General features: G+C 48.5%; 9 protein-coding genes across 9 annotated transcripts; 5 read left to right on the top strand and 4 right to left on the bottom strand.

Moving 5' to 3' along the window:
* Window positions 1-35: 35 nt before the first annotated feature.
* On the bottom strand, window positions 36-984 carry ASPGLDRAFT_976616 (uncharacterized protein). The gene has a single exon (XM_022550612.1). The coding sequence runs from the start codon at window positions 712-714 to the stop codon at window positions 235-237; it is 480 nt and encodes a 159-aa protein (XP_022404328.1). The 5' UTR covers window positions 715-984; the 3' UTR covers window positions 36-234.
* Window positions 889-3,073, bottom strand: ASPGLDRAFT_22481 (zinc-coordinating transcription factor SFP1; the record flags this gene model as incomplete). The annotated part of the gene is made up of 3 exons (XM_022543185.1): window positions 889-1,203; window positions 1,261-2,323; window positions 2,412-3,073. The coding sequence occupies 3 exons, from the start codon at window positions 3,071-3,073 to the stop codon at window positions 889-891; spliced, it is 2,040 nt and encodes a 679-aa protein (XP_022404327.1).
* A 1,328-nt stretch (window positions 3,074-4,401) lies between these two features.
* On the top strand, window positions 4,402-4,771 carry ASPGLDRAFT_42677 (uncharacterized protein). The gene has a single exon (XM_022545648.1). It carries the CDS (start codon window positions 4,421-4,423, stop codon window positions 4,685-4,687), a length of 267 nt encoding a protein of 88 aa, XP_022404326.1. The 5' UTR covers window positions 4,402-4,420; the 3' UTR covers window positions 4,688-4,771.
* Window positions 4,772-6,439: 1,668 nt separating this feature from the next.
* On the top strand, window positions 6,440-9,296 carry dus3 (tRNA dihydrouridine synthase DUS3). Its single transcript, XM_022549581.1, has 3 exons — window positions 6,440-6,827; window positions 6,917-8,818; window positions 8,875-9,296. Exons 1-3 carry the CDS (start codon window positions 6,613-6,615, stop codon window positions 8,954-8,956), a joined length of 2,199 nt encoding a protein of 732 aa, XP_022404325.1. The 5' UTR covers window positions 6,440-6,612; the 3' UTR covers window positions 8,957-9,296.
* A 348-nt stretch (window positions 9,297-9,644) lies between these two features.
* Window positions 9,645-10,579, top strand: ASPGLDRAFT_22479 (putative BAP31 domain protein; the record flags this gene model as incomplete). The annotated part of the gene is made up of 4 exons (XM_022543184.1): window positions 9,645-9,665; window positions 9,823-9,957; window positions 10,017-10,120; window positions 10,204-10,579. The coding sequence occupies 4 exons, from the start codon at window positions 9,645-9,647 to the stop codon at window positions 10,577-10,579; spliced, it is 636 nt and encodes a 211-aa protein (XP_022404324.1).
* A 344-nt stretch (window positions 10,580-10,923) lies between these two features.
* mdm12 (ERMES complex subunit MDM12) lies at window positions 10,924-12,378 on the bottom strand (the record flags this gene model as incomplete). The annotated part of the gene is made up of 2 exons (XM_022539970.1): window positions 10,924-11,682; window positions 11,743-12,378. The coding sequence occupies 2 exons, from the start codon at window positions 12,376-12,378 to the stop codon at window positions 10,924-10,926; spliced, it is 1,395 nt and encodes a 464-aa protein (XP_022404323.1).
* Window positions 12,379-12,518: 140 nt separating this feature from the next.
* On the top strand, window positions 12,519-13,281 carry ASPGLDRAFT_976140 (uncharacterized protein). The gene is made up of 3 exons (XM_022550610.1): window positions 12,519-12,590; window positions 12,670-12,778; window positions 12,834-13,281. The coding sequence occupies exons 1-3, from the start codon at window positions 12,583-12,585 to the stop codon at window positions 13,113-13,115; spliced, it is 399 nt and encodes a 132-aa protein (XP_022404322.1). The 5' UTR covers window positions 12,519-12,582; the 3' UTR covers window positions 13,116-13,281.
* On the top strand, window positions 13,019-13,670 carry ASPGLDRAFT_976128 (uncharacterized protein). Its single transcript, XM_022550609.1, has 2 exons — window positions 13,019-13,057; window positions 13,107-13,670. The coding sequence occupies exon 2, from the start codon at window positions 13,219-13,221 to the stop codon at window positions 13,570-13,572; it is 354 nt and encodes a 117-aa protein (XP_022404321.1). The 5' UTR covers window positions 13,019-13,057; window positions 13,107-13,218; the 3' UTR covers window positions 13,573-13,670.
* A 644-nt stretch (window positions 13,671-14,314) lies between these two features.
* Window positions 14,315-15,952, bottom strand: ASPGLDRAFT_976101 (uncharacterized protein). Its single transcript, XM_022550608.1, has 2 exons — window positions 15,020-15,952; window positions 14,315-14,957 (listed from the first exon to the last, which is right to left on the bottom strand). The coding sequence occupies exons 1-2, from the start codon at window positions 15,840-15,842 to the stop codon at window positions 14,797-14,799; spliced, it is 984 nt and encodes a 327-aa protein (XP_022404320.1). The 5' UTR covers window positions 15,843-15,952; the 3' UTR covers window positions 14,315-14,796.
* Window positions 15,953-19,501: the final 3,549 nt, after the last annotated feature.

Genomic DNA, 19,501 nt, shown 5'->3' with positions numbered 1-19,501 from the left:
AGCTACAAGTTGAACCCAAATCTAGAACGTTTGAAGCAAGGTAATCGAGAAAAAATGAATTGAGAGAAGAAAAAAGCACCGAGTTCTATAAGCGAAAAGCAGCGAACAAGGCTAAACAGAAGAAGAAAAGCTAGCTAACCAAAAGCAAAAGGTCAAAAGAACTCCAACACCGTAACGATATGAAATGTGACCAAGCAAAATGAAAAGAAAAGATAACTCCGGGTACACGTCTATCTACAGGATCGACGCCTTTTCCAATGCCCCGGAATCTGATAACCGCTTCGAACGAAAAAAAGAAAAGCGAAAACAAAACGACATGGAATCATGAACCATACATAGCCAGAAAGGCACTGGGATCAGCTCTGAAAGATCCCCAGTTGCGAACCAGGCACTGTTCAAAACGTTCCAAGACAAGACATTGGCTCGTCTAGAAAGCAACTTTTCCTCCAACAAAAAGCCATAACTAAATAAGATATGCGTTGGAGCAAGACGACAAAACCACCCTTGAACAATAAAAAGAAAATTTTTAGACCCAATTTTTTTGTGCTCCCAAACGAATTCCAAGTGAAAAAAGAAAGAAAAAACCGAAATATCTCTGTTCTCTTCTGAAACCGACAAGAACAGCGGAAATCTGAAAAAGGAGTAATCGTATGCGGTCTTCTCAACTGTAGTCAGAGCATCAGGACCTTTTGTCCATTCAATGGCGGTCGACATCAAGTGAAATATGAAGCGAACACCACATTGAACTCCAAGTCTCCGAACCGTTCATTAGATCGTATGTAAAAGCGACAAAGGCCATGAAAAATCCGTCGAGTCGATAAGCGTTAGGGGGAATCATGAAAACAGAAAGAAACAAAGATAAAGGACGAAGCTGTCGAAGAAGGCAGTTTATAGAAGACCCTCCTCGCCAATGCCAGGGAGGCCAGCCCCAGCAACGTTGATGTTCTGTCCCTGCATGACACCTCCGCCAAAGTTGAGACTGCGACAGGCCATGAGCTGAAACTCGGGGTTGCATGGTGGTGAATGCGACTTGTGATATTTGAGGCCGTTCAAGTTCTTATACCGCTTGCCACACACTTCACACCGGTAGGGCTTCTCTTTCTCCATGCCGAGCGATCCGGGGTAAGGCGCCGATGTTTCAGGGTTAACAATCGAGAATGTACCGTCCGCGTTGTCGTGTAGCTGTTGGTTGTTGTGGCCATGCTGGAATGAGTTAGTATCGGGGATATTAATAGCTCTTGTGGTGTTGAATATACTTACAGCTTTGTGGTATTTGAGGCCGTTCTGGTTCTTATATGCCTTTTCGCAGCCAATGACGGGGCATCGGAATGGCTTCGGCTCCTCGTTCGGAAGAAGAGCAGTGGTGTCCGGCACGCCAGCTAGCAACTGTTGCTCCCGGATTCGGCGCGCAATGTCACTGTTAGGACCGTACTGTGCTCCGCTGAGTTTGAAGTGCGCGTTAGGAGAGTTAAAACCGCCACTGGGGCTGAACAACCGCTTCGCTGGTTCATCGATACAGAGGTCGACCATGTCATTGCTGCTTCCAAATCGCGAGAACTGCGACTGACCCTGGCCCTGGCTGTTGGTGCCGCCACCATGCATGGTCAAATCGCCAAATCCACCAACTACACTCTCATCGATCTCGGCCGGTGTGCCCGGGGCAGATGAATCGGGAGTGCTTCGAAATTGTGCATTCTGCAAAGGGTTCGCCATCAGAGTTGGCGTGTTGACAGAAGATACTGTGGGGTTATTTTGCAGCGATAGAGGACGCGCGGAAGAAACCGGGGTACCCGGTTGGGAGCCCTTGAAACCTTGGTTGCCCGGAAGCATAGACAGGTTGAGCTGCGGTCTGTTGGAATCCCCAAATCCACTCTGGTTACCATTCTGTGGTGGAGGCGAAAATAGATTCGACGGCGAATCGCTATCGCCCATAGGTTCATCCAGCTCCATGTCGTCGATGGTGTCCAGGTCGGGGTGATGGTGGGATGGTTGAGTATGGCTCAACTTGCGCTGCATATCCATAATTTTGTCAGGCTGCAGACCACGACTCTGGCCATTGTTCTGCTGGTTTTGCTGATGAGCAAGTGCGGCGGCCGCCAACGCAGCCCGGCTTTCACCTTGACTAGGCCGGTGGCTCTGGTGTGGCGATTTCGTGGCATGAGCTTCTTCGTAATGTTGCAATAAATCATGGAGTGTCGGAAGAGTCACGCCGCAGCATGCGAAATCACGCATGAAATTAGCCTCCAATTTCGGCAGGTAGGAAGAAGAGTGAAAAGAAGGCGATTGGAACCCCGTAAAGGGAGAAGTGCCGGTCATAAGAATGCTGTAGTGCTCGTTAGCGGCATTTCTCTTCCGGAGCTCCTGGATGCGGCCCGCAACCCCACTAGGAATAAAAAGCCAGTGGTACTCACTCATCACGAATCCAGCTACCAACAGACACTCCACCCCAACTCATACCACCTACTAAACTTCCAGCCAGCGACTCCCGACGTTGCTTGTCGCGGTTAGACCCGGTAACAGAGATTGGCTTGGTTCCATTTCCCCATTGAGCCGCTGCGGTGTTGAAAGAATCTTTGCGAGGTTGCGGGGCTTTGAAGACGCTGAGACCAACACCGCTAGAATGCGATATGCTGCCCGTGCGCTCACCGTTATTCGCTTTCTGCAGAGCGGAAGTCAAGTTCGACGCCTGCTGCCCGGGCGGGGAGACGGAGGTCTGACGAGTGGCAATGTCAATAGGTGCGGCCGGTCCGGTCATGGTGTTGTTGTTGTTGTTGTTGTTCGACGTAGGAGGCGAAAGAAACAGGGGAAAATCTTGGTCTGCGTCAAAGTGCGACGACGACGAGGGAATCTGAGAGTCAAAGTATGATCGATGGTTTGCGGAATCAACGGGTTTTCGAGACCAAAAGGGATCCAAGTAGTCCTTTTCCCTATCCGGTCTGTGGGAAGATGGAACTCCAAAACCGAGGGGAGTGGTGACGGGAGTCGAGTCTCTAGTCGAAGCACGATCTTGGTCACCGACGGATGGAGAGTGTTGAAGGGGAGGAGGGCTTTGCGATCCTGAGGACCCGAGCATCAGAATAATAAAAAAGAGGTGAAATCAAGTCAAAAAGTAGTGTGTCGAATTTCCCTCGACGATGGTTTAAACGGAGTCCACCTTCGGGTGTAGTCCCGCTTGGGCTGCGGAAAGCGTGACGGATTCGGGAAAAGTGGCGGAACACACGAACCCGATAGTGGTATGTGAATCAAGAATGTATAGAAACAGAATGAAGAGAGAGAGGGAGAGAGAGAGAGAGAGAGAGAGAGGGAGATATAAAAGATAAGAAGTGGTGAGAGGGAGAGATGAGATAGAGATGATCGAAGAAGCTCTCTTGGAGATCGATAGAAGTAAAATAATATACCAAGAAGTGACCAGGATTGGTTTCGAAAGGCGTCGCGATCCCAGAATATTACCCGTATTATTACCGTACTGCCGATGGAGGCAACAGAGCCGGTTCCGTACGTTACGTTACCATTGTTTCATATTGAACCTGAATGCATCCTAAGCTCATTACTATCGCAGGCTACTACTACTTTGCACACCGTATAATCTATTATCGTGAGCTTATTACGGAGTACTCTACAGAGTATACACATGAAGTCTAATGTCGATGGCAAGGTAAAGGCAGCAGCAGTCAATGATGCGGTTCCAGCATATAAACTGTATCGTACTAGCGGTATTGTACCGTCATTGACCATTACAAACTAGTCTGTAAAACCGTAATGACCTGCAGACAGGTCACTGACAACGCAGTGAATATCAAAGGATCTTCCTGACTACTTTCCATAGTGAATCCTATCTAAACTTGTTTCTATTCCTCCTGATAGTGAAAGTACTCACTTCGTACAATAGAAGGGAATGGCAATGGCCACTTGGGAAGACACCAATGCCGGGCATCCCGCAGAGGGGCTGATACATAACTGCTGGCGCATTGCTTTCGAGTCAATCGCATCCATGGTTCACCAGACACTAGTCTCCATATGGTCGCCGAGTCCGTCTCGAGTCTGTCGGACTAGGGAAAGACTGTCGCTCTACGGAGTACATCCATGGTTGTTCTATGGATTCATCTTAAAATATAGAGCCGGATTTACCCCACAGGCCAGCCTTGCACTTTCAATCCCCGACGATGAGCATAGCGAGTACGTACTCTGCATCGTTGACCGTTTTTTGATCTTCAGGGACTCCGGATTCACATAACGATACTGCGGTGTTTCCAGGTATACTGAGTACAAATCGATAAGCACTTATCACTGCATATACAGCTAGTGTCCAGCACTGACCATATGTACTTCCATAGCAATGACATCAGGTGGTCAGGCCTTAACACGTGGTTTAGTTTTTTTAAATTCAATTAATATTAACTGCGCTGTATAGACAAAAAGTATGTCTCCTCAGTACAGAGTATACAAACATCTGAGCGGTCTAAGCACTCCGTGTGCAACCAACCGTCCACCGCTACTGACTCCATATTGCCTAATTCGTCATGATGCGACTCCAACGACAATCCCCCTCTTTCTCATCCTGCCCCATCTTCTAGTATCCCCTTTTTTACCTTTTTTACGTGTTCACTCGTACGAGATTCGCCGAAACCAAGCGCCTGATTTTGTGATCACCGATCTTCTTGTCTTGGGGAGAAATAAAGTATGTTAGCCTCACCTGCAAGCGAGTGTAGCGATTTTAGCGCGGGCGCTAGAAACATGGCAGAAGCATCGCTTCTTTTCCGCAGGAGTTCACCGCCGAACGTGGCTCGGCAGACGGAATACAACGAGTGTCAACAATGGTACCCAATGGACAGCAGAAGACAAGAATATTGTTCAATAGTGTTGATAATGGTCAAGGGGTTCTTTCACCGCCATGATTCTGTTACTTCGTACAGTTCAAAATGCAATTCTTGGGAAATGCTGAGTTACTGGAAACGGCATAGCATTGGTAAATCGTTACATTGGTCTCTTGGCACATTACCCCAACTATGAAAGCGACGGAAATGTGCTGGTTGTAGGACTACCCTAGATCGTACTGCTCCCAGGGCTAGTAGTTACTGAGGGTTTCAGCAACACTTGATAGTGTTGAATATCTTACAACGTACAGCAATTGCGAGGAATAGTGGTCTAGTACTCCGTACCGAACTTGGATTATTTCCAACTGAAGTCGTTCATATCGCTAGCGCGGAATTGCGAGATCATCCTTCTTACATTCAAATATGGCACTTGCATATTGCTGCATATGGTGCCATGGTGAACACCAGAGAACTTTCAAGACTCTATTCCACTCGGGGCATCTAAGGCAACTTTACTCCGGAGAAGTGCCGTGGAAATGCCACAAACCAAGACCCAAAGACCACGATGTTTTGTGGCCTTCCCGGCGTCACCCCGAGTTACTATGTTCTGTTCCACCTAAATGATTGACTTATGACAAGCAATGCGGGTCATGCTCTTAATTTAGCTATACGTCTAGATGATATTCCTGGTATTGCTACATACACATACAGTAAACGTACTCTCCACTCTTAACATGCCACATGTACATTTGTAGAGTACGCGAGGCACTGCTTGTGAGCATGCGAGGCGAGACAAGCCTGTACCGAGCGTTCTGTATGCCTTAGAAATGGGCAGCTCTCGACCATAGCATCATCCATTGGTATACGAGGATGTCGACTCCCGGAGTATGCAGCCTCATGTAGCGGCTTACTATGCATGGATCCCGAAGCAGCGTACTTTGTATACTGCAAGCTACAGGCCACTGCCTGCCCTCCATTTCAAGGTACGTGCATATGCTATATACGGGGTACATGTCCAATCATGTCGCCCGAGATACCGGAATTTAAACCTTCTACACGATGCTTACAGTAGTTCTGGCAGCCAAGGTACCTCATTTATCAATCTCCCAGATGCAGGATTCATACACGGGAGATTCTAGGCTTACTCTGCATGTACTCTGTATACCATATCAATGCTCCATGCATCTTCCAGTAATCTATCGCGTACGCCGTATGTACTCCGAGTAACTATACACAGAGGGATACCGTACTTACTGACAGTACTTCGTACCGTACCGGTGGCTTCTAGAAAAGTGAAAAAGGTTCATTTTAGGTGGATTCACTGCCCCACTCTTACCCCTCCTCGACTTCTCGACCCGTCCGCCTGGGATATCCAGCCAATGATACCTGACGTATTCTTACGTTACAGTCAAATACGCCGCTTGTACAGCCCATACCGATTACCGCGTATGCCGCTACATGCCACTAACGATCCGGCTGAAGTAATCATGACCTCGTTTCCCACCGCCACAAGTTCATCCCGCCTTGCGCCACAGTTAGCTCTTTCTCCATGTTGCAAACACTGCAAACGCAATCTGATCAGCTGCAGTGGGATTTTTTTTTTTTTTTTTTCGCCATCTCGGTTTTCACGCAGAAATCGGTGTGTGATGAGCCATTGCGGTTGAAGCACTAAAGGAACGGGATTTGAAATTAGTTGCTCAGCTGAAGTTCAATACGGGGCCCTCGTTTACATTTCCCCAGACAATCAACGCCCTGCCGCTAGGATCAATATTCGTTACCGGGGATAACCATCAGCGTCATGGCGGACTCCGCACCTGCGCCGACACAGCCGGAAGTAAACAACAATGCTTCCAATCTAGAGGCCACCGCTAAACACGGCCCATCCGATGATGCAGTTGCTTCTGATGGTGCTGAAGGACCACCTTCGAAAAAGGCGAGGTTGGAGAATGATTCGGCACAGCCCGACGACCGCGAGCTTGGTCGGAGAAGAGGCATTGCCCCTGTGAAACCTGAGTATGTTCTGTGCCCGTCGCTTTTGTGAATGGCTGTAAATTAGCCACTCGTTATTCAGCATGAGAGATTAACTTGTGATTTTACGCTAGGTTCGTCGTCCAAACAACCGGAAGAGGTACCCATGCCGCCCAAGTCGCCGAACCGAGCCCTGACGACAACGCCGAAGCCGCGCATCACGATGATCGCGACACTGACAATAAAGATAAGAAAAAGAAAGCTACCGGTCAGAACACTCACCGCAGCTTCGGGAGATCGACGGATGCAAAGGGCCTTTGCCCGACCCGAATTTTCAACCCCGAATTCTCGCCGCAAGAATGCAAGTTCGCCGACAAGTGCCGATTCGAGCATAACCTGCGAACATACCTTGAAGAGCACAAGCGGGAGGATCTTGCGACCTTCAATGGCGTATGTCCGGTCTGGGATGCTAGGGGCAAATGTCACGCGGGGTGGAAATGTCGCTTTGTTGGTTCGCATATGACTGAGCGGGAGACCGCTGACGGACGGAAAGAGCTAGTTCTGGTCGAGGACGAGGAGCGCAAGCAAAAGGCGAAGCCGGTTGTTCCGCATGCGACAGAAGATGGCTTTGTCAATGTCATCTCGAATGATGATAAGGTTGCGCTGGCGAGAAAGAGGGTCAAGACACCTCGCGCTGATGCGTACTCGAAATGGCTCGACAAGACTGGTCGGGATTTGGAAAAGCAGCTCCATAAGCGTCATCAGGAGGAGAATGGAGAGCAAGGGGCGGATGAACAGGCCAAGGAAGCAAAGGAAGAGAACCGAGCGCAATACGCCGAGCAGCCTTTCTTGCCGTCGGAAAAGAGGCGTCTTTATTTCGGGCCAGAGACCCCAGCTCTGGCTCCCCTGACCACACAGGGCAACCTTCCCTTCCGGAGACTTTGTTCGGAACTTGGCGCGCAATTCACCTATTCAGAGATGGCCATGAGTATGCCGTTGATTCAAGGGTCGAAGTCAGAGTGGGCTTTGATGAGGGCCCATGAGTCCGAAATGCTCCCGCCAACCATTTCTCCCTCGCAAAGTGTCGTGCAGGGCTACGACCACTCCAAGGACGTCAAGCTCGGTGCCCAAATCGCAGCCAACAAGCCCTGGCAGGCACTGAAGGCTACCGAGGTCCTGGCCAAATACACACCCAACTTGCGTGTCATTGACTTGAACTGCGGTTGTCCTATAGATCTTGTCTACCGCGAAGGCGCTGGCTCTGCCTTGCTTGACCACCCGTCGAAACTGGAGAAGATCCTGCGAGGCATGAACGCAGTTTCTGAGCAAATTCCTATTACTGTCAAGATCCGCACTGGAACCCGAGACAACGCTCCTAATGCACAGAAGCTTGTCGAGCGCCTCGTGCTGGGAGGTTACGAATCCAGCTTGCTCGACGTTGGACCTCCCGGTATCGCAGCCGTGACTCTTCACGGACGAAGCAGACAGCAGCGGTACACCAGACTAGCTGACTGGAGCTATATCGCCGAGTGCTCTGCTCTCATCAAGCGCCTGAATGAGAAGACAGACGAAGTCACCGACACTATCCGCGAACCAGATGCGCGGACGCAACCCAACGGTGGCAAAGTGTATTTCCTCGGAAACGGCGATTGCTACTCCCACTTCGACTACGACGACCACATCAACAACGCCGGAGTTGACTCCGTCATGGTTGGTCGCGGAGCACTCGTCAAGCCCTGGCTCTTTGAAGAGATTCAGTCCGGCCAGTATCTCGACAAGTCTGCATCCGAACGTTTATCGTATGTGGAGAAGTTTGCGAAGTACGGTCTTGAGGCTTGGGGATCTGATGAGTATGGTATTGGCATCACTCGCCGTTTCTTGCTTGAGTGGCTGAGCTTTACGTACCGTTATGTGCCCATCGGGTTGCTTGAGTATCTCCCTCCGAATATCCAGGACAGACCCCCGGTCTGGAGAGGTAGAAATGATCTGGAAACTCTTATGGGCAGTGACCATTACATGGACTGGATCAAGATCACGTATGTTTCATTTCTCCAATGCCTAATTGATAACAATATTCTAACGAACACAATAGGGAAATGTTCCTCGGTCCAGCTCACAAGGACTTCAAGTTCGAGCCCAAGCACAAGTCCAACGCCTATGAGGTGGAGGGTTAAAGTGCTAGCAACTAAATGCCACACGAATGAATGCACATATACCATAAATAGTATGAAGATCAAGCACAGCCCTGCACTGTAAATTCCAGTAATTTCTTGGACTCGGTATCACGTGAATTCATACTTGGTAGATGAAGCGAGCGGGTAGCTCAGGGATCGGGGAATCGGGGAGTCGATTATCCGGACTGCACGAGGCTATAGGCGAGGAACTTGAATTACGCGAAAAAGGGTGATATTGATAGGCTATATCCACCGTGATAATAGAATGAGTGCTTAGCCATCTAAAGCGTACGGCTACAGTGTCCTATATGAGGAGACTGTCAGCTCCGCTAATCGGGCCGACTATTAATCCATCTTGACTTTCATCAGTAGACGCTGCTATGTCACATGACTTGGCAAGCTTGATGACGTCTTCCGCGTAGCAGAGACCACCTCAGCCCCGTCCACGCACAACGCCTCCTCAGCTCCCCGCGCGTGTTTTTCCTTGATTCATTCCAAGGAATTCTTGCTTTAATTGCAGGCTTCTCACTGTCGAACTTCTTTTTGTTATATCCCCCAGTGTTTCTGTGTCGTCTCAGTCACGTTCATTGGAATCTCCCCGCAACCGAGTTCAGGCTCCAACGTTCATTTCAAGCTCAGTTAATCGAACCAATTCTTCAAGATTATCGGAATTTCGCTGTTGAGCACGATGACTCTCTACTACAGTCTCGTGAGTATCTCTCTGTGATGAGCTTGCTACATGATAGTTGTCGTGCCGCTGGTCGAGCTTGCTGCAGCCTCCACGAGGTCCTTTGTAGCGGACAGATCCATGGCTCTCTTCTGTTATCAATCTCTGTATACTAACCATGGCTATCTGAATAACATAGGTCTTCTGCCTCCTGGTCTTTGAGATGGCCGTCTTCATGGGCCTGATCATCCCTCTTCCCTTCACCATCAAGCGGAAGTTGTTTACCTTCATCTCGGAAAGCCCGGTGGTAGCGAAATTACAATATGGATTAAAGGTGAGCGGGCTTCGACATCGAACTGGTATTCTGCTGGAAACTAATAATCAATGCTATAGATAACGTTCATTTTCATCCTAATCCTCTTCATTGACAGCGTCAATCGTGTGTACCGCGTGCAGCTCGAATTGTCGTCTTTCAGCAAAGAGGGTGGTGCTATGGGGTTAGTTTCTTCCACCCCCCCCCTTCATTTGCGACGCTTTTCCTCAATAGGACGATTGACTGACAATTCATTTCTTGCAACAGAGCCGCCGCTCTCGGAACGGACCGTATGGAAGTTCAGGCCCGCAAGTTCTACTCCCAGCGTAACATGTACCTCTGCGGCTTCACTCTTTTCCTCTCCCTGATCCTCAACCGCACCTACACCATGATCCTCGAACTCCTCCGCCTCGAGGACAAGGTTAAGCACCTTCAGGGCGACAAGCAGGCTGGCGGCAAGGACTCCGCTCGTCTTGCTAGCGCCGGTGACCTTGGCGAGATTGGCCGTCTTAAGGAGGAGATCGCTACCAAGGACCGTGACATTGAGACCCTGAAGAAACAGGCTGATGGATTGGCTCGTGAGTACCACAACTTGGGCGACAAGGTCTCCGACAAGCCCGAGGGACCTAAGAAGGACCTGTAAATGTCAGCGGGTCACTGTTGAAAACTTGATCATAGGCTGTGCTATGGAATTGACGATGTGACGGTTGGTATTTCAAAATGCTTCGAACGATGTCTTTGTGCAGTTAGCACTATGGTGAATATCTGTACAATGGATCTTCGGCTTTTCGGGCAGGGAATTGACGGATGGGTGTTTCAAGGGATTACATTTGCCAAGGTGTACGAACACGAATACTTCACTTGACATATGGCATTTTTGTGATCTTTATTTCAATATGAAAATGTATTTATCCTATTTGTATTCATTTCACTTGAACTTGACTTCTACGCCAAACATGCAAAGCAATTCATCATTCGTAAACATAATCAAACAAGAAACGTCCAGAAACTAGGGAACACAAGCTCCTCCTCAAAGATCCGGCGCACCTGAGCAAGAACAAACCGCTCAACTTTACCAACATTCTTCAAAACCTGTTTCCCGTCCTCCTTGCGGCCGATTTCACTCTCTACCCGAATCTCCTGAAGCAAGCCACCCTGCCGTTTCTGCGCAGAGGATGTAATATTGTGAGCATCCAGGCCTAGACCGGCGCTATTATTAGCATTGCTAGCAGCAGGGTTACTGTTGTCCCCTTGTTTCTGCTGTTCCTCAGACCCAAGCAACGCATCCGCATCCTCAGCAGACAAGAAACAAAAATGCACGCGTTTGCGAATATACGCGATCACCGCAACGCCGTCGAACGTTATGCCCGTTACGTTAAGTTTCAGCGGAAGCCCCACGAAGCTGGGCATCGGGTAGTCGAGGAGGATTTCGGCGGTTAGGGATAGGCGAATGTCGCCTGCGTATTTGGCGTGGCAGAGGACTTGGAAGTCTTCGGGTTTCCGCTCGCGCATGCGTGGGGGTGGGCGGAAGGGGATTTGAGGTGGAGGCGGGGGTTGATTATGCGGGTGGGTTGCGGAGGATGGAGGGTCGCCTAGGTGAGGGCTTGTACCGGGGCTGGGGATAATAGGGTCGTCTGGTCCGTTGTTGGGGTTATCTTTGTTTGCGGTGGTGGGGTGGGGGGCTGTTGATGGTTGGGAGGCGGAGTCGACATCGACTTCCAGTTGTTGCTTCTGCTGCTGTTGACGCTGTTGTTGTTGCTGGAGGAGATGGTGTTGCTGCATTGCTGCGTGAGGGTATGCCAGTACAGACGGTTTCTCCAGTCGCATTCTGCTCGCTGGTCCGATACCAGAGTCTGACCAGCCATTGGCAAATGGCGAACCGCCTGCAACCGCAGCTAGAGGAGTTTGTGTCCCCGACAACGCACCGAGTGACATGAGATGATAGCCCAACGTCGACGTCCCGACAGGTAAGCCCGGTGTGCCCGCGGCGCGAGGCAGGAAATGCGAATTGAGGTGCTCAATAGGCGACCGCAAAGCCGACGGGTAATCATAATGATGCCCCGGCTCATCAAACGGATCCCGCAATTGCTGGTTATTCATCGCCATCCCGTCATGGAACGAAGGAGGCCCCGTCCCGGGCCATTGACTATCGTCATCGTGGGTGGTGTTGCTGCCATGCTCCGACACTAATTCTTCCGATACCTCTGATATCTCATCATCGTCGTCCTCCTCGTAAAAGTCCGTAAACGGTTCACAGAAATCTTTTATCTCGAGGTCTGGAGGGATCGTCCCGAAATCGAAGGAATGGACGTGTACTGAACGGATGAAGCGTGGGAGGGCCACCTGCTGGAATTTGTCGTGGATAAAGGAGCGGATGCGCTCGGCCAGAGCCTCTCCGTCCGGTCCAGAGGTGGCTGTCTCCCAGTTGACGTCGATGGACATTACATGTGTCGCGGGTTCGTCGACGAGCGGAAATGTTGACCGTGATAGGTTGGGATTGATGATCTACCTAATTATGTATCACGTGGTGTAAGTCACGTGCCAGTGATAATGTGACGTCATTTTATGGTATCTACCCCGTGCCTATCTGCTACACTGCCAATTGCGACTTCTCAGAGAGAGCCCTTATCAACTACAGGTGGTTTGATGCCAAGGTGAGTGTCACGTTAAACCATCGATTTCACTTCTCAATATTTGCCAAGTAAGAAATCGAGTACTAATCCCACTACTTAGAACATCACCCCCCGCTACGAGTTCGGCTACGGCCTGTCATACACCACCTTCACCTACGGTAACGTCGAAATCAAGAATACGAGGCTACGAGGATCTCTGGCACGAGGTCATTCAGGTTACGACCACCGTCCGCAACACGGGCACGCCATCGGACCTTTCTTAACCATTATCACCCATTGCAACTCGACACAGATATGATCCGGGTTATCTGTGGCCTTGACCCAGATGTGGAACTGATGCGGGCTGTTACCTGGCAGAGTCGTTGGCGAGACACACGGCGGCCACAGTATCTGTCCAAGCAGCAGAGGGACCAGATAGAGGATCATCCAGACCTGGAAGGGGCCTGCCGCAATCTGCACAATGCTCACGCCTGTTACAAAGAGTCCCAGCAACTGAGCTTACTGGATTGTATCCACCAACAACAGAAAGAATTGAAGAACACCTGACAACGGCTGTTGAGGGCCTTATGGCATCAAGTCTGAGAGAACTTTGATGAAGAGCAAGCATTTCTGGATACTGAGGCGCAGTTGTCTAATACCACAGTAAAGGATGAAAGCAAGGACAAAGAATCATCTTCAGTTACTTCTTCAGCGACTTCTCTTGTACCCAACTTCCAATTCGGTAGAGGATGAATGGAAACGGCGTGATGACGCAGTGGACGCTGTTGTGCAGTATTGTGATGTCCTAGAAGGTGGCCCACTTTGTGGCCGGCCCAAGCAGATCAAGACGATATCCATCCCATCAACAGACCCTGAGCCTGACCTTGACGGCTCGTCCAATGTTAGAGACTGCCTTGACAAAAACATGGAGACCACTCTCTGTCCACGTGATGAGCTCTTTTGTACAACACAGAAGCATCACGGATGTTTCGAAGCCACGGGCTTGTTTCCAGTGCTTTGCTAATGAGAAACTGCCCGATCAAACCTGTTGTAGGATGTTTTATGACACTGGCTGCATGACACGGCACATTGACACTTGTCACCTGCATGAAGACTCTCTCAAGTGCAATTATTGCGAAGTGTTTCTCTTGCATAAGATGGAATTTCAGCGGCATGCATCTGACATTCATTGAGTAGAGATCCACTGGCGTGAGATTTCATGAGCTGCCTGATTAATGGGCTACATATCATTTTTGGCAATAACAATACAATATTGTCCTCTAAAGCCTTTGTGTCTACCATTGAAGGTTTCTTACGCGGTTTTTGCTTAAAGGCTCATTTCTCGATGTATCAAGTAGTATCAAGCACCTTTTGGGATCACATTCTGCTTTGTGGTAAATGAGCCGACTGATAAGTGTCCCCTATTGTGTATGTCTGTTGCTACCTAATGTCATCTGTTGTATCCTACTTTCCTATTCGTGCATTATATCTCAAACCAGTCCACTCATCAATGACCAAGATTCGAAGGCTGGAGATAGTCACTTTCCTAAAGCTAGGCCATCGTCTCTCTACAACTTAGGCCGTCATATGCCCAAGCAGTAGACCTCGTTAGTCCGGAGTAATCAACTCCTGAATTCCCCTCTGAGTTACGATTTGAGACCACCGTTTCAAGAATTACGATTGACTTTATTGTCGGACCGTTGACGCTATCAACAAATTCAAAGCAAGCAGGATACCGGGAATCAGAATAAGCTGCTAAGGGACATCACGGCTCGAGAACAACATGTGAAATGACGCCGATAATTGGAACAATATGAAAATATTGTTCTGGAAACCTTGTCTGGGCACAAGATTGTCTAGCTGTACGAATACAAGGAAGTGCTGGGAGGAGCGAAGCAGGTCACCGAGCTGGAGGATGTATCAGCTAAACAAGGTAGTGGGAGCGATGATCGGCCACTTAGTGTAGAAAGCTATCCTACTTGACAAAGCCAAAATATTAATCACATGATCCTGCAAAGGCCAATCCTAAAGTTTTCTCTGCTGATGGTTGCGCAATAGCTTGACAACACCATCATGTTCCATTCTCAGCGGCCCATGATAGTGGCGTCCGACCAGAGGCTGTATCTTTCAAGTCAGCATTGACCTTGCCTGTCTCAAGCAGCAGCTTGACAATGCCATCATGTCCGAGATCATAACCATCTGGGATCTGCTGCAATTGCGGTCTCCCCGCCGGTATGGTCCAATCACCCTAGGGCCATGCTAACAGTAAATGATGTTTTGAGATGCCGTGATGCATTGCAAATCGGATGGTTCTCCGGTGTTCTCGTCGCGGCCATCCTTGTACCCTTTGTCGCCCCTCGGCCAAGCCTCGTCGTTCGCGACCATATTTCGAGCAAGATGGATGCGAAGCTACAGTAGAAGTGATTAAGCCATACTCGCGATAATACCTTTGATTCTGCAAGACCTAGTACAAGAATTGTAAATTTCGTCTAAAATATATTCAGTCCATCCCGCGGGCTTCCAGCTGTAATATGAGATGTGCTCACGAAAAATAGTCAATGATATCGAATGTATCAGCATCAACAGTAGTAAAAAGTATACCATCCCCCAGCATCCCCTCAATAGCAGACTCAACCTCTGCAAAGGAAGCTCTAAGCTGTTTTTAATGGCGTCAACATGCACTCCATCCTGGGTTGGTGGCTCGAGCAGTAGGTCAAATATCATGTGCTGGGTTCGATCCAAGACTCTCCTTGGAAATTCTCCTCTACCCTCAACATAAACCAGTTTGTTGTATGTCAGAGAGATATCATAAGAAGCTGCCACTGCAGAAACCTCCTCCACAAGATCAGCTGACCACAGCTCCAACAGAATACTATCCTTTGCAATTGTGTCGGGGCCGAATCGGAGAAATATCTGTCTCAGGGAGGTTTTTGACTGCCCTGACTTCTGGGTAATGATGAAGTGTTCCAGAAATTTGGCTTTGTGGTTGCTGAAATCTTCAGGGTCTACTGACCCCCCGACACTTCTTGAGAATTGCTCATGTTTGGTGAAGTCAATGGTGAGTCGCTGAAGACAAGGAGTTACTAGTTTAGATGATGCATCAAAAGGTGCTGTATTAAAGAAAGAGGATGCATGGAGATGCAGTTCAGATAGTTTCTGAAATGCACTCAAGTTTGGTAGTCCCTTTCCAGGGATAGGCGGGAGTTCAATTCTTTCAAGGGAATCACAGTGCAGATTCAGTAGGTTCTCAATCACAGGAGCGGGGTAGCTTTCAAGAAGAAATACAAACCTCATGCCGAGGACGGCGTCTTATATTATTATGAGAAGGCAACGTGGACCAGGACCTCGGAAGTTGTCGAGCGAAAAGAAACGGAATGCTGGTGGCTAAACAGCCCGAAGGCCTACATGTCTGTCTTTGGATTGATGCCAGACGAACATATTGCCAAATTCCACCCGGCTTGCGGAGAGGACAATAATAACCTTTCTTGCGAGGCCATGCTTCACCACTTCCGTATTCAGCAGGCACCGACGACTCCACTCACTCGCCGATCTATGGGTGAACTCGAAGCACGAGCAGCCGCAAAATCAAAACAACATGAGGACCAGGAACTCAAATGCAAGCAGAAAAAAGACGAATTGTGAACAGAGCAGGTAGCTCGGGATGGATTATGGTTGTGTTGATTTATGATAATGTACTTTGTATCTTCCTTCATGTCGTTTATTCAGCGTGTTTCCTGTTAACCAAGTATGAATTTGCATTCTACTAGAACGGACAATATGCAGTTGATTGTATTTATATTCTACTTCTTTTATAAATAGCGATGTTTCATAACTATGGGAACCGATTACTTTCCAAATAGTTGAATTTAGTCATTTTCACGAGCTCGGCTGCCGAACCGGAGACTCAAGGGAAGCCCATCAAAATAATGTCGTTTTAGGCTCCATGCCCCTCCTGGTGTTGCTAGATACAAAAACTTGTCCTTTTTACAAGTGGTCAACACCATTTTCAAAATGACTGTAAAAGAAGGTCAAATCTTACATTCAGAAGTTCTTTAGCTGATTTTGTTTTCGACTCTACTATGAACCCAAAAGCTCAACTTGATAGCACAATATCTGCTGAGTGACTCCTGAAATCAACGCGGTTGTATCACCTAGACAGATCACAATGAAACCAACAGCTGCTACATCTAACTTCCAGTCACTCAGCATGTTGCTGCTTGTGACGGTCTCGAGCAATAGGAATCTATTGGTGTGACGGTTCGACGCCTCAACGCCAGCTTGATGCCTCAGTGGCTGGTATCGACAAACGCCACCACTCAAGCAAACAAAGAAAGCACTTAGCGCGGCCACACAACTCATGGATAAAAACCCTTTTCTTCCTGTAGATAGATTCCTCTTCTCTTTTCTTCCCAGATTCGATATTCTCATCGATGGCTACAATAGTCTAGATAGGAATTCAATTCATTAGTATCTGCTATTCCGAGCCCGTGACAAGTTCCCTCATATACTAAAGGGCATCTAACGACAATGACCCAGCCGAACAGACCGGCCCAGACGCTTTAGCGGCTTCTCACAAAACGTACAGAAAACAATCAGATCATTCTGAAATTCAGAGCAGCAGCCGAAGGCGAAGGAGCAGCCTTGCAGCGTGACACAATAATTGAGTGACTGTTGTTTGAATATGCTGATGACAGCAATTCTCTGCCTGATCTGTATAAGCACAATAGCAACATTGCTAGAATGAGGTGTATTGGAATACCCGGACAACGCTTCAATTGCCGATCCTGATTCCTGGACATCCATGGCGATAAGTGACGGCCCAGGAAGCAATAACGCGCGGTAACATGTACTCTGTGAGCTCTGTGTTGGGACAGAGGATACTGACCCTATCCATCATAGGCCAAAACGCGACCATACAATTTAGCTTGACCCAGTCAAACTTGATCTAGCCGCACAAATTTCTTCCCCAAGGGAAAGCCTGTACAGAGCTTTACAGAAAAGTGTTCCTACAGCGAGAAAGTACAGTGAGCAGTTCTAGCCATGCGATGTCGATTTGTTCGTCACAGCCTTCAATCGCTGTTTATCATGGATCCCATCACGGTGACACGTATTCTGACCTTACTTGACAATGACGATCATCAGGGCTAGTGCCGCTATAGCGAATAAGGTTATCAAAAAGCTCGATAGTATCCTCACTATTATACTTTATGGTTTATGAAGCCACGCTACAATTCTACACCAACCCGTCTACGTGTAAGCCCTGCTCGTCATTACATATAATAGTGGAAACCCTATACTCACCTTTTCTTCCCCCAGGATTGCACTACGGTATTTCTGTTTTACCATCAAATTCGTGCGTCTCTTACCCGACGTTCTTTCATAGCTGCATCCATCACTATCACAGCCAGTGGGATTCTGACGAAGAATATGTGCCAATTCCTGCCATCTAGAAGCAGACCCGCCTGTTTGACATCCTCACAAGATTAAGAAACAAAAGGGTCCGTTACCGTGGTTCTTGTGCCATTATCATCAGCCACCGGACAAAACCCCTATGCCCTACTATCGCCTCCGTTCTGGGTTTGCTATCATCTCCAAAGTTCCCTGAGTCTAACAGTTGATGCATATTTGAAGATTCTCCCGATGCTTCTCGGAATCGAGGTTAAACCCACCTCAGTTCGCTCGGAGGAAGGCCTCCTGCAGCTACACGTCTACTTTTACGCCAATTTCCAAAAGTATGCGGAGCTTGACCATATGCCGGAAGTGCATCTGGAATTCCGATGATCGGACTTCTAGTACATGGGGCAAAAGTTGTCGTGAGAACCTCGCCCATCTTGACTTCCAAGTCCGTACAAGACAATACAAGATAGGTGTTGTCACACCTACTAAATTGGATTAATCTAGGCGACCAATCGCAGCGACTGATTCCAGAGCCCCATCTCACAATGCCATTGACTAATTGCTAAGCAAGGGAGTCAACTCTACCGACCATAGTCATATGGCTCCGGATCAGATGGGTGGAGAATTTATTCGCTTTGGAGAATTTATTCGCTTTGGACCATCTCAAGGATGACTGGAAGGCAACATGCCATTGGATTTACTCTGAAATGCTGAAAGACTCCATTGCAGTGAAGCTATGTGCACTTCAAGAAAATGCATGGTCTCGTGGTCAGATATCATCGTCAAAGTAGCCGGATATGCTACAAGGATGGAGATACAACGGATCATAAACTCGCACGAGTTTCTGGAATTTCGGAAGGGAATAGTCGATACTGTAATGTCCAAAGCACCCCTACTCTACCTTCACGACGAAAAAGGACCGCTCTCCGGCCAGGAGACTCCGGAAGCGGTGTTTTTCTCCGTGATCTACAATCCAATGGTTGGAAGTGGACTGGGCAGCCGGTGTCCATGATTAACATACCCGGGGAACCTTGACATTCGGGGGCCATTATTTAGTATCATGAAACCATGATCCCGAAGAGTCAATGCTCCAATCACTAGAGGAGAGCACGGATATGTTGGCGGTTAGCTGCAACAGACGACAAAGAGACATAAAAACCGGTTATAGAGAATGAGCGCTTATCCACGAGTTTGCTTTGGATGAAACACGGACCTGAAAGCGTTGATCAACCTAAAACCTTTGTGACAGCTGCATAGTGATAGAATGGGCATTGAGCCAACACGCAGTATGATGTCGCTACTCGCTTGCTAACCCCTGATCTACATCTCAGCAAGGCTACTAGCTAATGCAGCAGAAGAACAAAAGAATAAATAAGAATTTGTTTCAGAGTAGTCACACCACGCAATGTCAAAATTTAAAGTTTAGTATAGCAGGGACAAAGACAAAGAAACGGCCACGAGGCGGTAACAGCGTGCTCTGAAACCATGAGGCTAGCGGTGGCCACCACGAGAACTACACATAATAATAGGGTTTCTTTGTTCTCGGGCACGCGAGA

Source organism: Aspergillus glaucus (assembly GCF_001890805.1).
Source record: "Aspergillus glaucus CBS 516.65 unplaced genomic scaffold ASPGLscaffold_3, whole genome shotgun sequence".
In the NCBI taxonomy this organism is placed as follows: Eukaryota; Fungi; Ascomycota; class Eurotiomycetes; order Eurotiales; family Aspergillaceae; genus Aspergillus; species Aspergillus glaucus.
The sequence above is the reverse complement of the archived record's forward strand: the minus strand, read 5'-3'. Positions and strand labels throughout refer to the sequence as shown.